General features: G+C 44.5%; 1 protein-coding gene across 5 annotated transcripts in view; it reads right to left on the bottom strand.

Moving 5' to 3' along the window:
• LOC141419290 (protein FAM169B-like) overlaps window positions 1-19,772 on the bottom strand; it is a 97,551-nt gene that overhangs the window by 46,231 nt on the left and 31,548 nt on the right. For 4 of the 5 annotated variants that reach the window (XM_074062125.1, XM_074062124.1, XM_074062126.1 and 1 more), the window contains exons 4-5: window positions 6,997-7,082; window positions 1,019-1,196 (exon numbers count right to left, since the gene is read on the bottom strand). In XM_074062125.1, the coding sequence (XP_073918226.1) occupies window positions 1,019-1,196; window positions 6,997-7,082 (264 nt within the window). Of the gene's footprint in view, window positions 1-1,018; window positions 1,197-6,996; window positions 7,083-12,957; window positions 13,678-19,772 lie in introns of those variants that run through there. The other variant, XM_074062127.1, reaches the window with a different exon arrangement.

Raw genomic sequence — 19,772 nt, 5'->3', positions numbered from 1 at the left:
ATCACATCCATGATGGTTTACTGGAGAAATTAATTTTTGCTAAAATTAAGAATTTTTCTAAGAACCCAATGATGGTGGTAGGACCAGTTGGGTCACAGATGTTGAGTCTTTAGAAATCAAAGAGGTTGTTAAAGAAAGCAACTTTGGCTGGGTGCAGTGGCTCAGGCCTGCACTGCCAGCTACTCAGGAGGCAGAGATCAGCAGGATCACAGTTCAAGGCCAGCCTAGGCAAAAAGCTACTAAGACGCCCCCCATCCCAACAAACAAGCCAGGCATGATAGTACCACTCTTTTAATTCCAGTTATGTGGGAGGCATCGGTAGGATGATCCAGGTCCAACGTCAGTCCGGGGTAAAAATGGGAGACCCTACCTGAAAAGTAACTAAAGCAAAAAGGACTGAAGTACAGCTCACCTGCCTAGCAAGTGTGAGGCCCTAGGTTCAAACCCCAGGACCACAAAAAGAAAACAACTTTAAAGAAGAGCTCCATCCCTCCAGCAAATGGTACTCATTCCCCACTTACTGTTCATCAAGTCCCCTCAAGTAAATCACAGTCATTTAACCTAACCTCATTGTCATGGCCAGACTTCCCATCTTCTGAGTTAACATCGATGAATTCTGGCATCCAGTGTGTCAACTGTTAGCAATGGCATTTTTTTCTCACAGCTCAATTGGTAACGTTAAAGAAATGTAAACGTGTTGTGATTACAGAGTCACTGAACACCATTCACTGCCACGGCGTATTTTAAAGAGGACATGGCCCTGCCTGGCAATCAAAGGACCAGATTTTCAGTCTGTTTTCCAGTGAGACAAGAAATGTGTTGAAAATAATACCCATGCCTTGGATTTATTTACACACAGCCTAATTAGTGGTACTTCCTGTGCCAGAAGGTTCTCTGTACATAAGGCTCTAGCTAAGAGGGTCTTCCAAGATAGGCAGACATTTAGAGTTCCGCCAGCACCTCCACCACCACCAGAGCCTGAAAGGGTAGTATCCCCAAGAAGCCATGTGTTCCTCACCTTTCATTTTGGTTGAGTAAAATCCAACAGCTGCTCCGTTTCTCCACAGAATTTTAGCTTGCTCCTTCACAGAGTGAGGTAAAAAAAACATACCATCATCATCCAAACTTCTCTCCAATCTTCCAAAAATAATGACATTTAGAATGAAAAGCACAATCCTTTCCCCAAAGGACTGGACCTTTGAAAGAAAAAAAGAAAGAATAACAACAACCAAGTGAGACCACAGAGGAAAATAGGATGTGATAAATTTTGCATCTGGAATTGACAGCACATCAAGGCCAGGCCTGTTCTCCACTGTCTTAAGATTCTTTTTTGTGCTCAAGAGCCAAAGTATGAACTGGGGTGTCTCCCAGATGTTGTCACACCCTTGACCTGTCACAACCATGTGGTCTCCAATGGCCAGCAACAGTGCCAGGGGACATTCCTGGATCCCCGGGGCCACAGACATGGAATGTTAGGTCTGCAGAGCACCGTCAATCATGGGCTAAAGAAACAGGAAGTTGCCTTGAGGGTAGCCAGGGCAAGCCATTCCAGCACATTCGCTGGATGTGTCCTGAAATAAACCCCATCTGCCATTTCTAACAACAGCAGGGCCCTGGCCCCAGAATTCTGGCCCTCGGAGAAATAATTGGGAAGATCAATTTCCACATCAAAAGCAACTGAGATTCAATACACTTGTGACAGATTTCAAACACACACTGGAGTCTCAATCCCCAGAGAAATACTAGCACTCAAGGTTGACCCATTCTAAGCTGTAAGGATAAGGTCGCTTGTCCATAGCAAGGACAACATAAGTAAGGACACTGGCTTGTGGTTCAAGTCAGGCCCAGAGTTGGAAGCTTTCTCTTTCACCAATCAAAATGACTGCATGCTCCTGTCTGTCACAGTCCTCTGCATTTATGTAGGCCATGGAGGCAAATATGGGACTGAAATCAAGGTCTCCCATTCCTGTGGTCATGGCAGATGTGGCTCACTGGCTACTAAGCCTGTACTGGTCCCGGGGTCCTCCTGAATGTAGCCCTCCAGATACCACAAGCAACTGCTAAGGTGACACAGGAGAGGGAACCAGCTCTTCACGCACTGACTGTGTTGCTGTATTGGATTTTAGTTCTAAAACGCTGCTATGTGATGGCCTGCAGAGAGAAAGAGAGAGAGGGAGAAAGAGGGGGAAGGAGGGAGGGAGAAAGAGAGAGAGAGAGAGAAAAAGAGGGAAGAAGTTGAAGAGGAAGAGGGAGAGGGAGAGAGAGAGAGAGAGAGAGAGAGAGAATGCACATGCATCACCACCAGATCAGCTGCACCAGCGGCTGGGCTGTGACTTCCACCCTCATGGAACCATTTAAGTCTCACCTGCCAGGGAAGTCCTGGTTTATGGGTGAAGAAATTGCAACTGAAACAAGGTAAATGATTAAATTTGCTGCCCTGTCCCAGAGAGGACTTAAGACAGCTGGACCAGGGCTCTGTCAGAAGCAAGCTGGAAACTCCAGGCAGGGCTCCTGAGTCCCAGCCAGGCGCCTACTCACGTCCATCCATATCCATCAGAACATCTCAGGGAAGGAAAACTTTGAGACAAACATTAATGCTTGATTTTATATTGAAATCATCGCTGTCATCATTGTCATTTGTGGTTGTGGATCTCAGCTTGGATTTGTTGGAAGAATTTCAGCCACTCACAACTCTGGGCCTCAGTTTCCTCTACTAGTCAATGAAGAGGATTACTCAAGTGATCTCTAAAACACTTGTCTGTTTTCCAAATTCTCCAATAATGAAAGTGAGGCAGTTTGTGGTACCCTAGCAAATGACACCAAATGCTCAGTGCCAATAAACTTATTAATTTTGGCCCAGAATGTAAAATATTTCACCTTCATCTGTAGCCAAATCCGAGATGAGGAAGAGTTCGTGAGAATCTAGCCAGCTCAGCTCTGAGCAGCCACATTTGGTACCTCACACAGTGGCAGCCACATGAAGTTCAGATTTGAAGAACTGGCTGGTCCCAGGAGCTGATCGGTGTGATGTGGGAGGCTGTATTTTTCGAGTTATAAAACCAAACAGTTCAGAGGGAAGCCAGAAGAGAAAAGCAGATTGCATCTGGCAGAAGGGAAATATCCCATCAAAAGCTGGCAAGAGAAAAAGGAGCAAAATGTACTTCATTTCTCGAATTTCATTATAGGGGAAAAAGAAAAAAGAAAAAGATGGTTGACATCTGATTTTGACTTAGAAACATTTCCGAAAACAAAAAACTAAGACCCAGTTCTAATCCCTCATTAGGACCACTAATTATGTTAACAGAAAGAACATTAAGAAAGCCTTTTTTGGTAATTTGTGAAAAATAACTGGGTAAGAAACAAAATGTAATTATAAGAAAAACAACAAAAAAGTAAAGACAAAGTTTTACAAGTGAAGAAAACACCTATCCCCATGTGCAGTGGGAGCAGGACAGGTCTTTCCAACATGATCATTGGGTGGAAATGACTTGCCATTTTCTGTCTGCTCACAGCACCAGAAACTTGGGGACAGAGGTCCTCATCTAAACTTGTAAGAGTTGATAAATCAAAGAAATAGCCACTCTCATTCTGAAACATCATTTACAGAGCAAATCAGATTCTGCCTAGTGTTCACAACAGCCAGTCACCACATGACCACTGGGTCCACCTATGACGAAGGAGCTGGACCAACAACACACTAGGCACATCATGCTCCTTGGCTGAGTTTCAAGCCCTTGTCAATTTACTGGAAGAAAAACCTTTGCAAAATAACAACTATCAAGTCAATTAAAATCAGACCAAAAAAAAAAATGACAACTCCTACAAGTGGTGATAGATAAGGGACTTGCTCCCAGAAAATATGAAAAACTCTTACAGCCCAATGGTAAAAAGTCAAATAATTAAAAAGTGGGCCAAAGATCTCAATAGGCATTTTTTCCAAAAAGGAAATATGCAAATGGCTAGTGAGCCCAAGAAAAGATGTTTGCTATCCTTAGCCATCAGGGAAATGCGAATCAAAACACCAGTGAGGTCCTATATTACACCTACTAGGGTAGAAGAAAAGGCCAGACAGTAGTAAGTGTCGGTGACAATATGCAGACAGTAGTAAGTGTTGGTGACAATATGCAGACAGTAGTAAGTGTCGGTGACAATATGCTTCTAGGAACATCAAATGGTCCAGCTCTTATGGGAGACAATCTTGCTCTTCCTCAAAATGTGAAATACAGAGTTACCACATGACCAGCAAGTCAACTCCTAGATATATACCTAAGGAAATGTATGTCCTCACCAAAACTTGTACACAAATGCTCACAGAAGTAGTATTCATAACAGCTAAAAAGTAGAAATGCCCACCACCTGATGCGTGGATAAGGCAAATGCAGTGTGAGCATACAGTGGACTATGATTCTGCCAAAAATATGAATGAAGGCCTAATACATGTTACAACATGGTTGAACCTTGTAAAAACTATGCTAAGTGAAAGAGTCTGGGCACAAAGACAACACAGTGTATGATTCCACAGTCGGATCCATAAGGGGCTGGAGAATCAGGGGAAGAGGGGTGACTATTAAGTGGTATGGAATGTCTTTTGGGAGTGATGAAAATGTTCTAGAGTTAGCAGTGGCCCATATACAACTTTGTGACTATACTAAGTCACTGACTTGTACCTTTTAAAAAGTAAATTTTATAATATGTGGGTTACATCTTAAAACTATTGTTTTAAAATATAGAACTGTTTTTTTTAATTGTTCAGCAGGAAAAAGAAACAGGATTATGAACCTAAGAAAATGCTGGTAATTCATTCGTTGTTTACTGAACTCCAAGAAGTAGATGAAGTGGCTTTCCACACAACCATTTCAGGACTGCAATTCTTCCCACCCACAAAATTAAGATAAGTATACCAACCAAAGGAAAACGGGCAGACGTGAGGCATTCGGCTCAAACTCATGAATGGTTACTAATTTCCCCCTTAGCCTACACCCTGAAGTTCAGCCAAGGAACTGCTGCTGCACCTTCCTTCAACCCCATCATCCCAGGTCACTGATTTACAACTGCTCTACAAAGTCACAGAGCTTCAAAGATGCCAGGTCTGACTTCTGAGAGACCAAAGTTTGTGGCCAGCTAAGTGACTTACTAGACTCAGTCTCAATGTCTTCATGTGCAAACCAAATACCTTGCAGACTCTAAACTTACATAAGTCCTGGAAGAGTCTGAGGTACTGCATGGAACAGAATCTGATACATTTCTGAATCTGATGCCAATAAATGTTGACTAACCACACCAAACTAAACTAACCTTCTTTCTTCCTTTCTCTTTCTTCTTTCCTTCCTTTTTTTCTCTTTCTTCCTTCTTCTTTCCTTTCTTTCTCTTTCTCTTTCCTTCTTCCTTTCTCCCTTCCTTCCTTCCTTTGTTCTTTTATTTTTGTTGTAACAGAAATTGAAGTCAGAGCCTCAAATCGGTGAGGCAGGTGCTCTACCTCTCGAACTATGCCCCTTTTTGCTTTAGTTATTTTTCAGATAAGGTTTCGTGTTGTTGCCCTGGCCAGTCCCAGACCCAATCCTTCTATCTCTGCCTCTTAAGTAACTAAGCCACCATACTCAGCTTGTCTTTGAAATAGTCTGGATAACTTTTTCCTGGGCTAGCCTCAAACCCTGATTCTCCTATCTCCACCTCCCAAGTAGCTGGAATTACAGGAGTGAGCCACCACTCCTCGCTCTTAAGCAGAATGTTGCCATGCCACAGAGAGACAAACAGAGTTAAAGTTTCCAAACTAAGAGCAAGAGGCCACTTGGGAAAGTAAGTAAATAAGACTGACCAGGGCTGAGTAGAACAAGTTATGTTTTTCCTTCCTGACTGGCTGTTGGGGGTTGAATTGTGTACCCCAAAAAAATACATAAACCCTAACCCCCAGAACCTCTGAATGGGACCTTATTTAGAAAATGGGGCTTTTGGCTAAAGGTCACATGTTTTCTTTCATATGTGGAATATAGACCTGTACAAATACAAGCAATATTATGAAAAACAGGTCATACTAAAGGGAGGTCACTCTAAGGGGAGGTCACTAATGAGAGAGGGAGGGTAAAAGAAGGAAGTTAAGAAGGTGAATATGGTTGATTTACTTCTTATACAAGAATGAATATAGAATTTGTAAACCTGCTGAAATCACCATAAGGAGACTATGGCAGAAAGGAGAAAATTAGAGAGGGGTGAACCAATTTGCATTATAATACATATATACATGAAAATGTCACAATGAAACTCCGTGTATAGCTATCTTAAACAAACAAAAAAATTTTTTTGTTCTAAAACAGAGATCAGGAAGGTAAACAGGTCTTGTCTGGGGGTTGGTATCAGTGGGGGGGGGATATAAGGAAAGGGTGTAGGAGGCGAATATGGTAGAAATATTACAAACTCATGTATGAAAATGGAGAAAAGAGACCTGATGAAACTGTTCTAGGAACAGGGGGAGGAGGGGATAAAGGAGAATGATGGAGGGGTGAATTCAGCTAGGATAATTGTAAGAACTTTTGTTTTGTTGTGCCCCCAACACAACAATATGATAATTTTTAAAAGTGGGACTTTTACAGGTGATCAAGCCAAGATAAGGGTTTTAAGGTACTGCCTAATCCAATATAGCTGATGTCCTTTAAAAAAGGGGAGAAGGGAATTTCAGGAGAGACAGAGAGAAAGTCACGTGCAGACACCTAAACACCTTTAAGCCAAGGAATATCTGAGGTTGCCAGGAACTGGGAGACAGCCTAGAACAGATCCTGCCTACAGCCCATGACAAAAACAACTGGGGACTCCTTGACTTTAGACTTCCAGCCTCCAGAACCATGAAATAAGAAATGTCTGCCGGGCTGTGATTCTCTGCAGGAGAGGGGTGGGTAGCCTTAAGGAAGGGACATGCCCATGCGGGTAGTCATTCACATGGTAGTAAGTGCAGTGACTGAAAACCTGGTTTGCAAATGTTCATTTAAAATTGCATCATCTCACCTTCACGAGACCTTCCCTGGTAGGATCAGAAGTTCTTAGGACATCTTCTGTGGACCACCAGGATTCCTTTAAGTAAACAGCCACAACTGAAGAGAAAACCAAGAGAAAATGATGAGCTCCACACAGGAAACCAGTCACCTGGGGGAGCAGTTTTAACAGTATGGAGCCACCCACAAGATGCAAAGAAAAGAGGTTTTCTGGAAAGCAGGTGATATTTTTATTATTTTGCTTGTTTTGAGGTGCTAGGGTCAGACTCTGAACCTCACACATGCTAAGCAAGTGCTCTGTCACATTTAGTGAAATCCGGGGCAATCTGAGAGCACTGAATGAGCTGACTTCATTCCTGTTCACGGAGCATAGCCATGGCACTGGGCTCAGAGCTGCCCATTATGCAAGTTTCTTCCAGTCTCACAAGGAAATGCTTGTCAGCATTGTTCTGAGGAGGACACAGTGGCCCAAGACAACCAGCTAGAAGAGGCAGAGGTGGGTCCAGCTCTAGACTCTGGACTCTCTATCCAGTGCTCTCACTAGAGACTAGAAATGGGGCCTGATCTTAGCAATGAAGTGAATCACATGGGGAGGAGAGGGTGTCTTTGGATAAGGCTCTGAGGCTAAAAGATTTACAGGAGGAGAACAGGGAGTTTCTCTTCCTCTCACTCCACCCCATCTTAACGGTCTTCAAGGCCTGTTGATTCTGCTTCCCTTGAACCAAGTTTGGATGTGAGTCCTACTGCTCAGAAGGAGACACCATGGGCACATCATCAAAAAGGCCCAGATTCTTAACCAGAGTTGCCCAAATCCATCACCTGAAGTGGCTGGGAAGCTCCAATGTGGGTCAGGTCTGAAATGGCCAACACAAGGCTGATAACAGAAGGATTTGTGTCTCTCTATCAAGAAATTGGTTCTTTCCTCATCCTCCTTCCTGTCCCCTCCATCTCATCACTGCCTCCTGTTGCCATGGACAATTGAGACAGCCCTCACCTGACCCCATGCCTCATTCTCCCCCACCAGTCCATCCCCACAGAGCAGCCACTCCAAAGCAAAATCCCATCTTGTCACTCAACTCAGCAACCCTCCTTTCCTTGTTTGAGAATTACACTTTAAACACCAAAGTTCCTTTGGCTGTTTTCTGGTATCTTTTTATACCTTTTTAATCATCATTTTTATACCTGCTGCCCAAGCCCAGTGTCTGATCCTGTTCCAGAAGCCACAGAATTAAAAGGTGCATCTTCCCAGGCAATCCTTTTCAGACGAAGATTTAGAGGAAAATGTCATCATGGAGTCAAAGTCAAAGTCACTTGAACATTTAACACAAAGTTGAAGACTTGAATACAAATTTTGTGTGCCACCCAGGATTCAATGCCACAGCCTTGCTCTGCTCTGCTTTTTGAGAAAAGTTAGTAGAAATCTCTATGAAGACCAGGCTACAAGGCAAGAGCCAGGTATTCAACTGTGCTGCATAGTCAGCCTCTCCCCCTCCAAAGACCAACAGCATCTAGCCTGCTCTGTCATCTTCCTATCAATGATGAATTATCATCTTTGACAGTGGTTCCAAAATTCATACAGCTGGCTGAGAAAGAAGGGCCCATTAAACACTTGACATCTACCTTCATTAATTCAATGTAATTCACTTCCAAATGGCACCTAGTAGAACTTACAGGAGTTTTATAAAGCCAGAAGGATTCGTTTCCTGCTTAACAAGGTGAACCAACAAAGATGTCTGGTTTACTAATAGATTATGCTCCTGTCATACAGATGTTCAATTTACTAATACAGTTTCAAACAGAAAACATGTTATGTGGTACCTTGCAAGTTTCACAGTGCACGGCAAAGCATTAATTAGTCACACTAGTTGTTACAAAATAGATTGAACTGCATTTTTTTTTGACACTGTTAAGTATACATAACAATGAAAGTGAAGTACAATCAGATTTAACAGTCTAAAATAAACCATCCTCAAAACTAACTCTTAAAAACCAGGAAGCAGCAGCTTTGGATCAGTGGAGTATAAGATGCCTCTCTCAGAGAAGCAGGAAAGTGAGATGGAAGCAAAGTTCCCTGTGCAGAGGCTGTCCCCAATGCAGCAAAGGTAAGTGATGGATCCAGGGGACTGACAGGTGCCACAGAGCCAGCCTCAGGCATACCTGCTGAGATCTTGGAGCTAGCCGGCTCCCAGGGTTAAAAAATGGAAACCACCATCTCTGTGTTTTTAAAAAAAGAAAAACTGCATCCAAATCAGCATGCCCTCTACCCAGGCTGGGAAAAGACTAGACACAGCAGCAGGCTGAGCTGCCATGAGAGCCCTCAAGTGGACGTGGTGATGAACCAGCCAATTTAATTTCTCTCTCCCTCTGAGTGACAGGTGACATGGAACACAAGGAAGATGTCACTAATGGATTTTCTTCTATGACACGCCAAGGTTTTGCAAACAAGTTAAGACAGCAAAGTCCCTAAGCAAACTCCCAGTGGCCCACATTCACCCGAGGTTCAGCAAGATCAACTGAATTCAACTTGCCTTGGGTCAGTTCTGCCCTGGACCCCAGGGACTGATGAAAAAACTTTCATCCTGGCCCCAGAGGGTTGATGTCTGCAGAGGAAGAGAGAGCTAACAATATGGGGCAGGGCATGACAGGTCCTGGAATGGCTGGGAGAAGGATCTAGCAGAGGGCGCCCAGGAAAATTGGGTAAGTATCCCCTGAGAGCTCCACTAGCCCTGGATTACCAGGCAAGGTTTCAGCAGGCAGAGACAAAGGGTGATGCACTGCAGACAGGGCAACCCATGAGCAGAGACACAAAGCCCTACAATTCCAAGGCCACAGTTAGGGACAGCCCAAGCAGCCAGAGAAGAAAAGAAGAAATACCTGCCAACACCAGTTCAACAAAATCTAAGCTTCAGTCACTCACAAATCTCCCAGGAAATTCAGCACTATGGAGGGCAAGATGAAAACACCACCTGGCATAAGAAAAGGAATTCAGACTTCAGGGCCAGGCAGGGCTCAAACTCTGGTTTCTCCAATCAGGAGCTGTGTGTCCTGAATCCATTCCCTTCCTGAGCCTTGGTTCAGCCACCTGTCAAAATGGAGGCCACAACTCCTCTCCCCTGGCTCTAAGACAGGTTCAGTGCAAGAGTTTACCTCACCAAACTGCTGTTCCTAAGGTGTTGGAAGATTTCCAGTGGTTTCTAGAAACTTCCTCCACTTGCTTAAAGCATCTCTCTGGGATTGCAAAGCAGTATGAAAAGTCTTTGCTCTTTGCATTGTCAGTGAGACAATGGAAAGTCCTTTCAAGAGGCCATGGCTCCCTTGATGGCTTTCTCTCTCTCTCTCTCTCTCTCTCTCTCTCTCTCTCTCTCTCTCTCTCTCTCTCTCTCTTTTTCTCTCTCTCTCTCTCTGTCTTAAAGATCTTTCTGCTCCAGTTTGCCCAGAAATGTCTGTCTGTCTGTCAAGGCCTAACATCTACCACCCTGTCCACTCCATCCTGTATACAGGTGCTTCTCACACCACATTTTCCCATAAGGAAGCAAACAGGGAAAAAAAAACTAACAACAGCACCCCCTGTTTTTCTCAGGGCACACAGAGACTGATTAAGACAATCACCTTAACCCACCAGAGACCTTCCAACAAGATTTTTATCCTGCCTAAGATTTTCTAAAGAAGCTAAACCCTTGTTTACCTTGTTTATTTATTTTGAATCATTTGGGAAAAGTTAGCATGACTTTTTCCACAGGACAGATTGAGGAGAACTGGTTGCCACCTGTCATCACCTTGGATGGATGGGCTGGGACAGCTAGGAGCACTGCACCAAGACACATTGAGGCCTCAACTGAACTCAGCAAGGAGGAGCACCGTGATGAATTAGCAGCGTCCAGCAGGGAAAGGTGGCACCTAAGGCATTTGCTACCCCTCCTCATCTGCCCCTGCACAGAGAAAGGCAGAAGGCACCAAAGTGGCACAAAGACCCATCAGAGGTCATGATTCTGCAGCATGTGCTCCCCATACAGCTCACACACCAAACAGCAAATTATGTGCAAAGCACATGTTACACAGACTCAAGGAATTAAATTTGGACTGTGGCTTAGGAAACTTTGAGCTTAGAAGAAGACAGAGGACCAGGGACATGAAACATAATAAATCCAAGCAGAGCTGGGCTGTGTGCAGCAGGAGAGCAGGGAGGAGAAGCAGCTCATTCTGATCAGGGGACCTTCAAAGTCTGCCAGGTCAGAATCCCTGAGCAAGGTCAGAAGAACAAGTCAGGTGGCAATCAGGGGAGAAGGCCACCACAGGTTGGAGAAGCAACAGAGACACAAGAGAGCAAGGATGTTTGTCACAACATGTCAGAGCCAAGGCCACAGGGAGGAGCAAGGCTAGTTGGGGATGTACCATGCCCTGTTGATGACTGACAACCACTGTGCCTCAGAGGCAGAACAGAACATGACCCAACTGCTGCTTTAAAATGGTAACACACAGCACAATAACAGGTCCATGTAATCACCAAGTGTCCAGGGTAGTGCTGAGCTTACTACCTCATGGAATGGTCACCAAGCTCATTTCATTTCCCAGGTAACACTCAGAGGGGCTAAGAAAGCTGCTCAAAGTCATGTGCATATGAACGACAATGATGAGAATGGATATGAACTGGGTGGGTCTCACTAGCTCCAAAGGCCCTGTTCTGAGTACTGTGCTCCAAGTGAAGAATGGACAGAGACAACAGTACAGAGTCTGGGAAGGTAAAACCTAAGCACAGCTAAGGTCTCTCCTGTGCTATGGGGATGGCAGAGGCATCAGCCACTTATTCAGCAAACACTCAGTCCCAGGCACTGAATTTAGCATCAGGGACCCAAAACAGAAGATGCAGTCCAGCCTAGTGATGACAGGCTGCCTGGTCCTGACCATATCCCAGGAAAAGTGCCTCAAAACATGAGCAGCAATCAGGAACCTTCTCAAGGGCTATCTGGGAGGGTTGGGGACAGTTTCAAGACCTGGGATGGACAGATGATGGCCAACCAGGGGACCAGGCTTTGGCCATAGAATCGCTCCAGAGACCAGCAAGTCAAGGTATCAGGCACTATAACAAGTCACTCAAAAAGTCCAAGCAAGTTAAGAGGTATAATTAGAGTGGTGTTTTAGAAAGACAACAATTGGTTTATCCTTGCAATAAAAAAAAAAAATGATATTTTAGGGCTGGGAGTATAACTCAGTGGTCGAGTGCATGCTTAACATGCAGGAGACCCTGGGTTCAATTCCCAACCCAAAAAAATTGAAAGAAGGATCATCATATTCTGTGTATTGTAAAGGTAGATGTGTAGCATTACATAATTGCCCAAATCATAGCATTTACAACACCAAGAGTTAATTTAATCCAGACATGAACTATGACACGTCGTGGGTAACAAATGTCCCACCACGGTGTGAATACTGATAACGGGGGTGGCTGTGTATGAGTGCAGGCAGGGGGTACATGGGAAATCTCTGCCCTCCTGAACCTAAAACCATGAACCCTGAAACTGGTCTTAAAAAATTATCTTAAAAAAAACAATAGTGCCACTCTATCTGAGTGTGGACAATGGATTAGGTTGAGGGTGAGGCCAGAGACAGGGAAGACAGTGGGAGGCTAAGGTTGACAAAGTCACAGAGGAACTGCAGTGGTCCTGTCGTGAGGAGCACAGAAAGACCCCGCTGGGAACTGTATGGGCCCAGGCAGGAGGAAGCCAGGAGCAGGGAGGGCAGCCACTCTCAGGTTTGAGCAGAAGGATACGAGTCCCTTAACCAGGAGGACCAGAGGACCACAGGAGGCAGACATGCCTATAAGAAGCAGCAAGGAGAGGGTGGCCAGCAGACAGCTGGATACACAGCCCAGAGCTGAGAAAAGAGAAAGATCCCATGCCCTGAGCCTCCCTCATAAAAACCAGGGAAGGACAAGCGCACAAGTACACACACACACTCACATGTGTGCACATCTTACCTCCCCAAGCTAACTGCAAATTGCTCGTGTCCTGCCCAGGGTCTGCATTTTTCTTCATCACAGCTGAAGGGGCTTGCCCCCCACACACACCCTTATTTCTCTATCGCTCCCCTAGAGTCTAGGCCACCACTGTTCCGTTACAAATCTAAGAAATATGTTGTTCCACAAAAAGAGAGCACCGTTAAACCAAAGTGACAGGCACCATCTCCCCAAAAGCAAAATACATGTAGGGAAAAAGTGCCGAGAAGTTCTGGCAGAGGCCAGCACATAAACACATTCCAAGGCATTGCACGACTTTTATGCAACATTGACTGAGCCGGTCAATAATTTAAGGGGAGGGGAAAAATACGCTAGTTGACATAGCAACTGTCACATCGCATTACTCAGGCTACCATTTCCTTGCAGATGTCTTTCTTAAAGGAAAACACTTCCCCAGATGTCCGTGAACTTGGGTGCCTCTTTGCCATGCAGAAGGAAACATCTGGTCGACAGTACATTTGCATCAGCTTCTTTGTGTTGCTCAGGCCTCTTTTGTTTTCCTGAGTCCAGATTTTAACTACAGGAAGATGGAGCAAGGAATGGAGAGTGCCTGGATCCTGGGGTTCTGCTAAACTGCAGGATGTTGAGGGAGGGCACAAAACAAAGTCCATCCATCTAGAAAAGGTGTCTTTAAGTCACCAGGTGGAAATAAGGTACAAAGTTTCTCATGCTTGGGGGAAGCAATCATGAGGTGCAGACAAACAGCCGCTGCCTACCATATGCCTCCAGGAAGCAACCTCACTCCTGCCCTCCAGGACAAGGCCTTCATCCTTGACACTGAAATATTTTCCTTAGAGAGTCCCTGTTTTCCAAAGGCATGAATCCTGAAGGGCAGAGGTAAGGTATTTCCAAATACCATAAGGAATCTTACTCCCCTATGTTAAAATCCAATTCTCAAAAAGTACCATAGATTAACAAGGAATAAAGAAGGGAATCCTACACTGTTGCCAACATGTTCCCAATATATACCACTGTCATTGCAAAACAGCTCCCCAATTTATTCCCTCTGTAGCCCCACAAAAACAAAACTCTGGGGGTTGCCCGACTGAAGACACTGGCTAAGCATCCATGGTCACAAGGGCACCTCAGCTGTCCTAAGAAGAGGGTTATTTGAATGGAAGTTGAGTTTCTGGCCGGAGTTCTTTTAAACAGAAACTGTGGGACTCCCCAAGGCGGAAGATGGGATGATTTGACATGCTCTGAGCTGACTTTTCCCTTTGAAAGAGTGCATGGACTAAAATGGAAAGCCCCCAGGATCACGGGAGGACAACAGGATGCCTGCTAACCAAGAGGGCCCTGAAATGGGGAGGGAAACCCTTGCTGTGCATCCTCTACATCTGTGAGTCTGTGGCGCTTCATACATCAAAGCCAGAAAAATTGCACTTCTCTGCGTGCTGAAAATCAGAGGCCACTAAGTGGGCAAGCCTGTCCTGTGCCCTCCCATAGCAGCTTGTCTTTATGAGATGACAGGCTCACTTTGCCAGAGAGAGGTGGGGTGAACTCCATCCATCCCACCTGCTTCCCTTCAAGGCCCACAGCAGGGAACCAGGAGCTGCTCTGGCAGGTCCTTTAATGGGAGGCAAAAATCCACAGCCCCTCTGCTTCTGGCCTCCATCCTTGGTCTATCCCCCAAAACTGGGCAGCCTGTACAGGGATGAGTGAAGGGCACCCCAAAAGGGCTCTCTGGTTCTGAGGAAGTTCTCCAAGGCCCTTCAGGTACACAGCTTACCCTCCACCTTCCTATCCCTCCAGTCCCACCACCTGCCCCAAATATAGCCCAGAGAGGGTCTGGTCACAGGCCCTCAGTGTTGCAATCACACTTGGCCCATGACAGCCCCTCAGAAGGCAAGCTACACGGCAGCTCTGGTTTCTCTGAATGTTTACCTTGCAGTTCATTGTCCCTACAGGCTATTATGGGCATATTTTTTTCCAGGAAAAAAAAAAATCACCATTTTTCAGCTCCCTGCTTGTTTTTCACGTTGACATGCAATCACCAGAAACTGTAAATAAACGAGCAGCAATTTGAAGGGTGAATGTCATGCGTGGTCACAAAACATCCTGGAAGCTGGCTGGAGAGACAGATGTTCTAATCAGGGAAGTCAACGTGTAACCCCAACTGCTTACACTATAACCTCAGTCTCAGCTTCCGAACTGTTCTGCTTGCTATTTCTTAGCCTGGGCCACCTGTGTCCCACAACTCTCCTGTGCAGAGAACACAGGAGCATTTAGCAGTGCTGGCCATTGTGACTTGTGAACAATCTTGAAGTTTTGCACCCTACCTTTAAAGGTACCTACAGCCCAGGTCCCAGTGGGAGAAGATCCAGGGCCAGACCACTCTCTCCCACGGGGGAACCTTCCTTCTCCTTGCCATTGTTGTCTCAGCCTTTCAGGCAGGAGCTCAGGTTGGTCTCACCCTGTGCTTTTCCTCCTAAATTACTAAGCACGGTTGGCACCAGCACCAAGCCAAGCCAAAGCCTTCCTCACCCTCACCTTCCATTCACCCTGACATCCTCTCCTTCTCTCTGCTTCTCCCACCCAGGTTCCTGCCTGCCAGGCAAGCCCACAGCATCCTTACAGGGACCTTGGTGCCTCTGGAGATGAATGGGTTGCTCCCTGCTCCTACCTGCCTTCCTTCCACTCATGAGCAGGACACTGTAAGCACTGAAGATCCAGAGACAGGAACCCTGCCTCCAGCCCCAGTCCCAGCCCAGCCTCACTAGGCATCTTTTTTTTTTTTTCTTTTTCTTTTTTTTATTGTTGTGCTGGGTGGGGGTACATTGTGGCATTTACAAAAGTTCTTACAATATATAAAATATATCATACTTGAATTCACCCCCTCCACCATTCTCCTTCCATTCTTCCTCCCTCCCATTCCTGGAATAGTTACAAGAGATATCATTTTTCCATTTACATACATGTGTGCACAGTATTTGCACCATATCCACCCTCCTTCACCCTTTCCCCACATCCTCCCCCTCCCACTGGTACCAACCCCCCCAACCTCCTACCACCACCACCTCCACACACCTCCCACCACCACCACCACCCCAACATGACCTGTTCCTCCCTCCTGTTCTACAATTTTGTATAAGAAAAGAAGAGAAAAATGACATTTTTGGTTAAGATGGCTACACAGGGAGTTTCCTTGTGGCACTTCCATGTACATATGTATTATAGCCTGACTTGGTTCATCCCCTCTATTTTTCTTTTTACCTTAGTCCCTTTCTTATGGTGGTTTCAACCGGTTTACAAATTCTATATTCATTCTTGTACATCAACCATATTCAATCCCTTCTTAACTTCCTTCTTTTACCCTCCCCCTCTCATTTGTGACCTCCCCTTAATGTGACCTGTTTTTCATAATATCGCTGTATTTGTATTAGGTCTATATTGCACATATGAGAGAAAACATTTAGCTTTTGGCCCTTTGAACCTGGCTAACTTCACTTAAGATGATGTTCTCCAGTTCCATCCATTTACTTGCGAATGACAAAATTTCATTCTTATTTGTGGCTGAGTGAAATTCCATTGTGTATAAATACCACATTTGCTTAACCCATTCATCAGTAGTGAGGCATCTTGGCTGTTTCCATAGCTATGTTCCAATAAGCATGGGTGTGCAGGTGAGTAGAGTAGTTCTCTTTCTTTTTTTTTTTTTTTTTTTTTTTCATTTTTCTTTTATTATTCATATGTGCATACAAGGCTTGGTTCATTTCTCCCCCCTGCCCCCACCCCCTCCCTTACCACCCACTCCACCCCCTCCCGCTCCCCCCCCTCAATACCCAGCAGAAACTATTTTGCCCTTATCTCTAATTTTGTTGTAGAGAGAGTATAAGCAATAATAGGAAGGAACAAGGGGTTTTGCTGGTTGAGATAAGGATAGCTATACAGGGCATTGACTCACATTGATTTCCTGTGTGTGGGTGTTACCTTCTAGGTTAATTCTTTTTGATCTAACCTTTTCTCTAGTTCCTGGTCCCCTTTTCCTATTGGCCTCAGTTGCTTTAAGGTATCTGCTTTAGTTTCTCGGCGTTAAGGGCAACAAATGCTAGCTAGTTTTTTAGGTGTCTTACCTATCCTCACCCCTCCCTTGTGTGTTCTCGCTTTTATCATGTGCTCATAGTCCAATCCCCTTGTTGTGTTTCTTTTTCAAACTCTGTTTTCCCTTCTACCTGCCCTTGAGCATGGCCTCCCATGCAAGCAATGGCCAGGAGCAAAAGAAAACTGTGTATGGAAATCTGGGAACTTTCAAAGGGACTGGTGTGACTCATGGCAGACTCTATAAGGTGGGGGTGCTGCTCTGGAGTGATGCAGGGCCTGCTGCTACAGATTCAGAGCCCCTAACCCTGCAGGGTAGAGGAACATGAAGTGCAGACACCACTATTGAGCCTGGCACCAGGAGACAGGGCCAGAGGTCCTGGGGAAGTGGACAGTGGATATCTTCTCTCAGACCTCTACTCCAGCCCAACCTCTACCTTCTTGCCAAGCAATACCCCCTAATCCTAGCAATACCAACAGACTCCTCATTCCAGAAACTTCTATAGTTCTGTGGCATCATGTCTCTTTCATGTGATCAATTACAATTTGCCACCTTTCCACAACCTCTGGAACATTCTTTTCCCTGCCCATTGATCATCTGGTCACTGGGTTTCAGGGAGGCAAAAAGGTATATCAAACATATCCTCAGAGAGAAAGCTAAAACATAAAATTTGACAGGACAACCACCAAGTGTCCTGATGAGAAAAACAGAAGAGCTGGTGTAGGAGCTCATACAGAGGACTGCCACCAGAAAGGATCACTCCCATGTTACAAAGAGGTGTAGGCCAGGCATAGTGGCTCATGTCTGCAAGCCCAGCTAACTGGGAGGCAGAGATCAGAAGGACTGTGGTTTGAGGACACACCAGGCAAAAAATTAGTAAACCCCATCTCAATCAATAAACCAGACATGGTGATATACACCTGTGATCCCAGTATGAAAGAGGCCATAGGTAAAAGGATCATGGTCTGACACAAGACCTGGGCAAAAACACATGACCCTACTTGAAAAATAAGTAAAACCAAAAAGAGCTGGAATATGGCTCAAATGGTAGAGCACCTGCCTAATAAGTGCAAGGTCCTGAATTCAAATCCCAGTTACACACACACACACACACACAAGAAAAGATATGGCAGTGTAAAGGAAGAAAGAAGGTGTCCCACAGGCAAGGACAGATCCCCAGGCCCAGCATGATTCTGTAAGAACAAGTTGGGGAAGGCCAAAGCATTGAGTAAGCTCCAGCAGGTTGCTTAAGAAAGCAATGTGAGCTGCCTAGAGAGGCTGCCAGACTCAGAGATGAGGACCTTGAGAAGAAAGGCCAGATATCTGATGGTCACAGAAGACCAACTTCCAAATTAGAAGGCAGTTATCTAGAAATAACAGAGGGGCAGTAAGAGTGTACTAGCTGCTTTTAGTCTCAAAACTCAGTGAATTTATATCCCAGCAGCCATCACAGGAGACTGTGATCCTGAAGTTGAAATGTGTACTTCCTGGAAATGTCCAATGCCAAGAATGGGCCAAAAAGATCCGATCAGAACCAATGAGTAAGGGGGAAATACTGGCCTTAGAACTAATGCATGGCTCACCTAACATCCCCTCCTACCAAATGGAGGTTTGGATGAACTGTGAAAGAGTCTCTGTGGACATAGGAAAGAAGGACTAGACTTAAAATTAGTATGGATTCACTAAGAACAGATAAGGCAAAATGGCCTCACTTCCTCTTCTAATAGTGTGCCTAGGCTGGGTTTAGGAGGATAATTAAACATAAGCTATCTTCTTTTCAGTACCCATTCCTAATTTCAATTATGCATTTCATAAAGTCTCTTAAGATTTTCTTGTGTGCCAACCAGGAATGTTTGCTAAATAATGAGTTGGCTGTGTGTGTCTGCGATGGTATAATAATTGAGTGAATAAAAAAAATCATATTTTAAAATTATACAGATGGCAATAAAGAAATGTATACCTTCAGAATTTCAAATGACACAAACCATACAGGAAGAGTTAATAACTGGGCAGAAGGACCTACTCTCCAAACAACATGAAATCATAGATCCAAGTAAAATACGGCAGGAAAACACAGGCATCAATCTTCCTGACCTTGGATTAGGCAGTGGTTTTTCAACTACAATATCACAAGCACAAACAGCAAATGAAAAAATAGACAAACTGGACATCTCAGAAATTTAAAACTTGTGCTTCAAAGAACACCATCAAGAATTTGAAAAGGCAATCCACAAAACAGGAGAAAGGTTTTGTAGAATATATAAAGGACTTGTATCCAGGGATAAAGGGCTTGTTTCTAGAATACGAAAACTTAATAAAAAAAATAAGAAAACATAATAAAAATAATAAATAATATTTTTAAAACTTAATAAAAAAGACAAATAACCCAATTTAAAAATGGGCAAAGGATCTGTGCAGTTAGTTCTCCTAAAATACACAAATGGTCAATACACGTGAAAAGATTATCAGTATCAATATTCATCAGGAAATGCAAATCGAACCACACCCAAATGAATTCAACTACGATATATTGTTAAGAATTTTTGTCAATGTCACAATGTACCCCCAGTACAACAATATCATAATAAAATTAAAAAACAAATGCACCCAAAGGTACCACTTCGCATCCACTAGAATGACTATAATTAAAATGATAGACAATAACACAGGTTGGCCAGGAGGTAGAGAAAGTGCAGCCCCTGCCATTGTTGGAGAAATATGAAATGCTGCAGGAATT

The sequence above is a fragment of the Castor canadensis genome, chromosome 19, assembly GCF_047511655.1.
Source record: "Castor canadensis chromosome 19, mCasCan1.hap1v2, whole genome shotgun sequence".
Classification (NCBI taxonomy): domain Eukaryota; kingdom Metazoa; phylum Chordata; class Mammalia; order Rodentia; family Castoridae; genus Castor; species Castor canadensis.
Note: the sequence above shows the minus strand (reverse complement) of the source record. Positions and strands in the feature narration are given on the sequence as shown.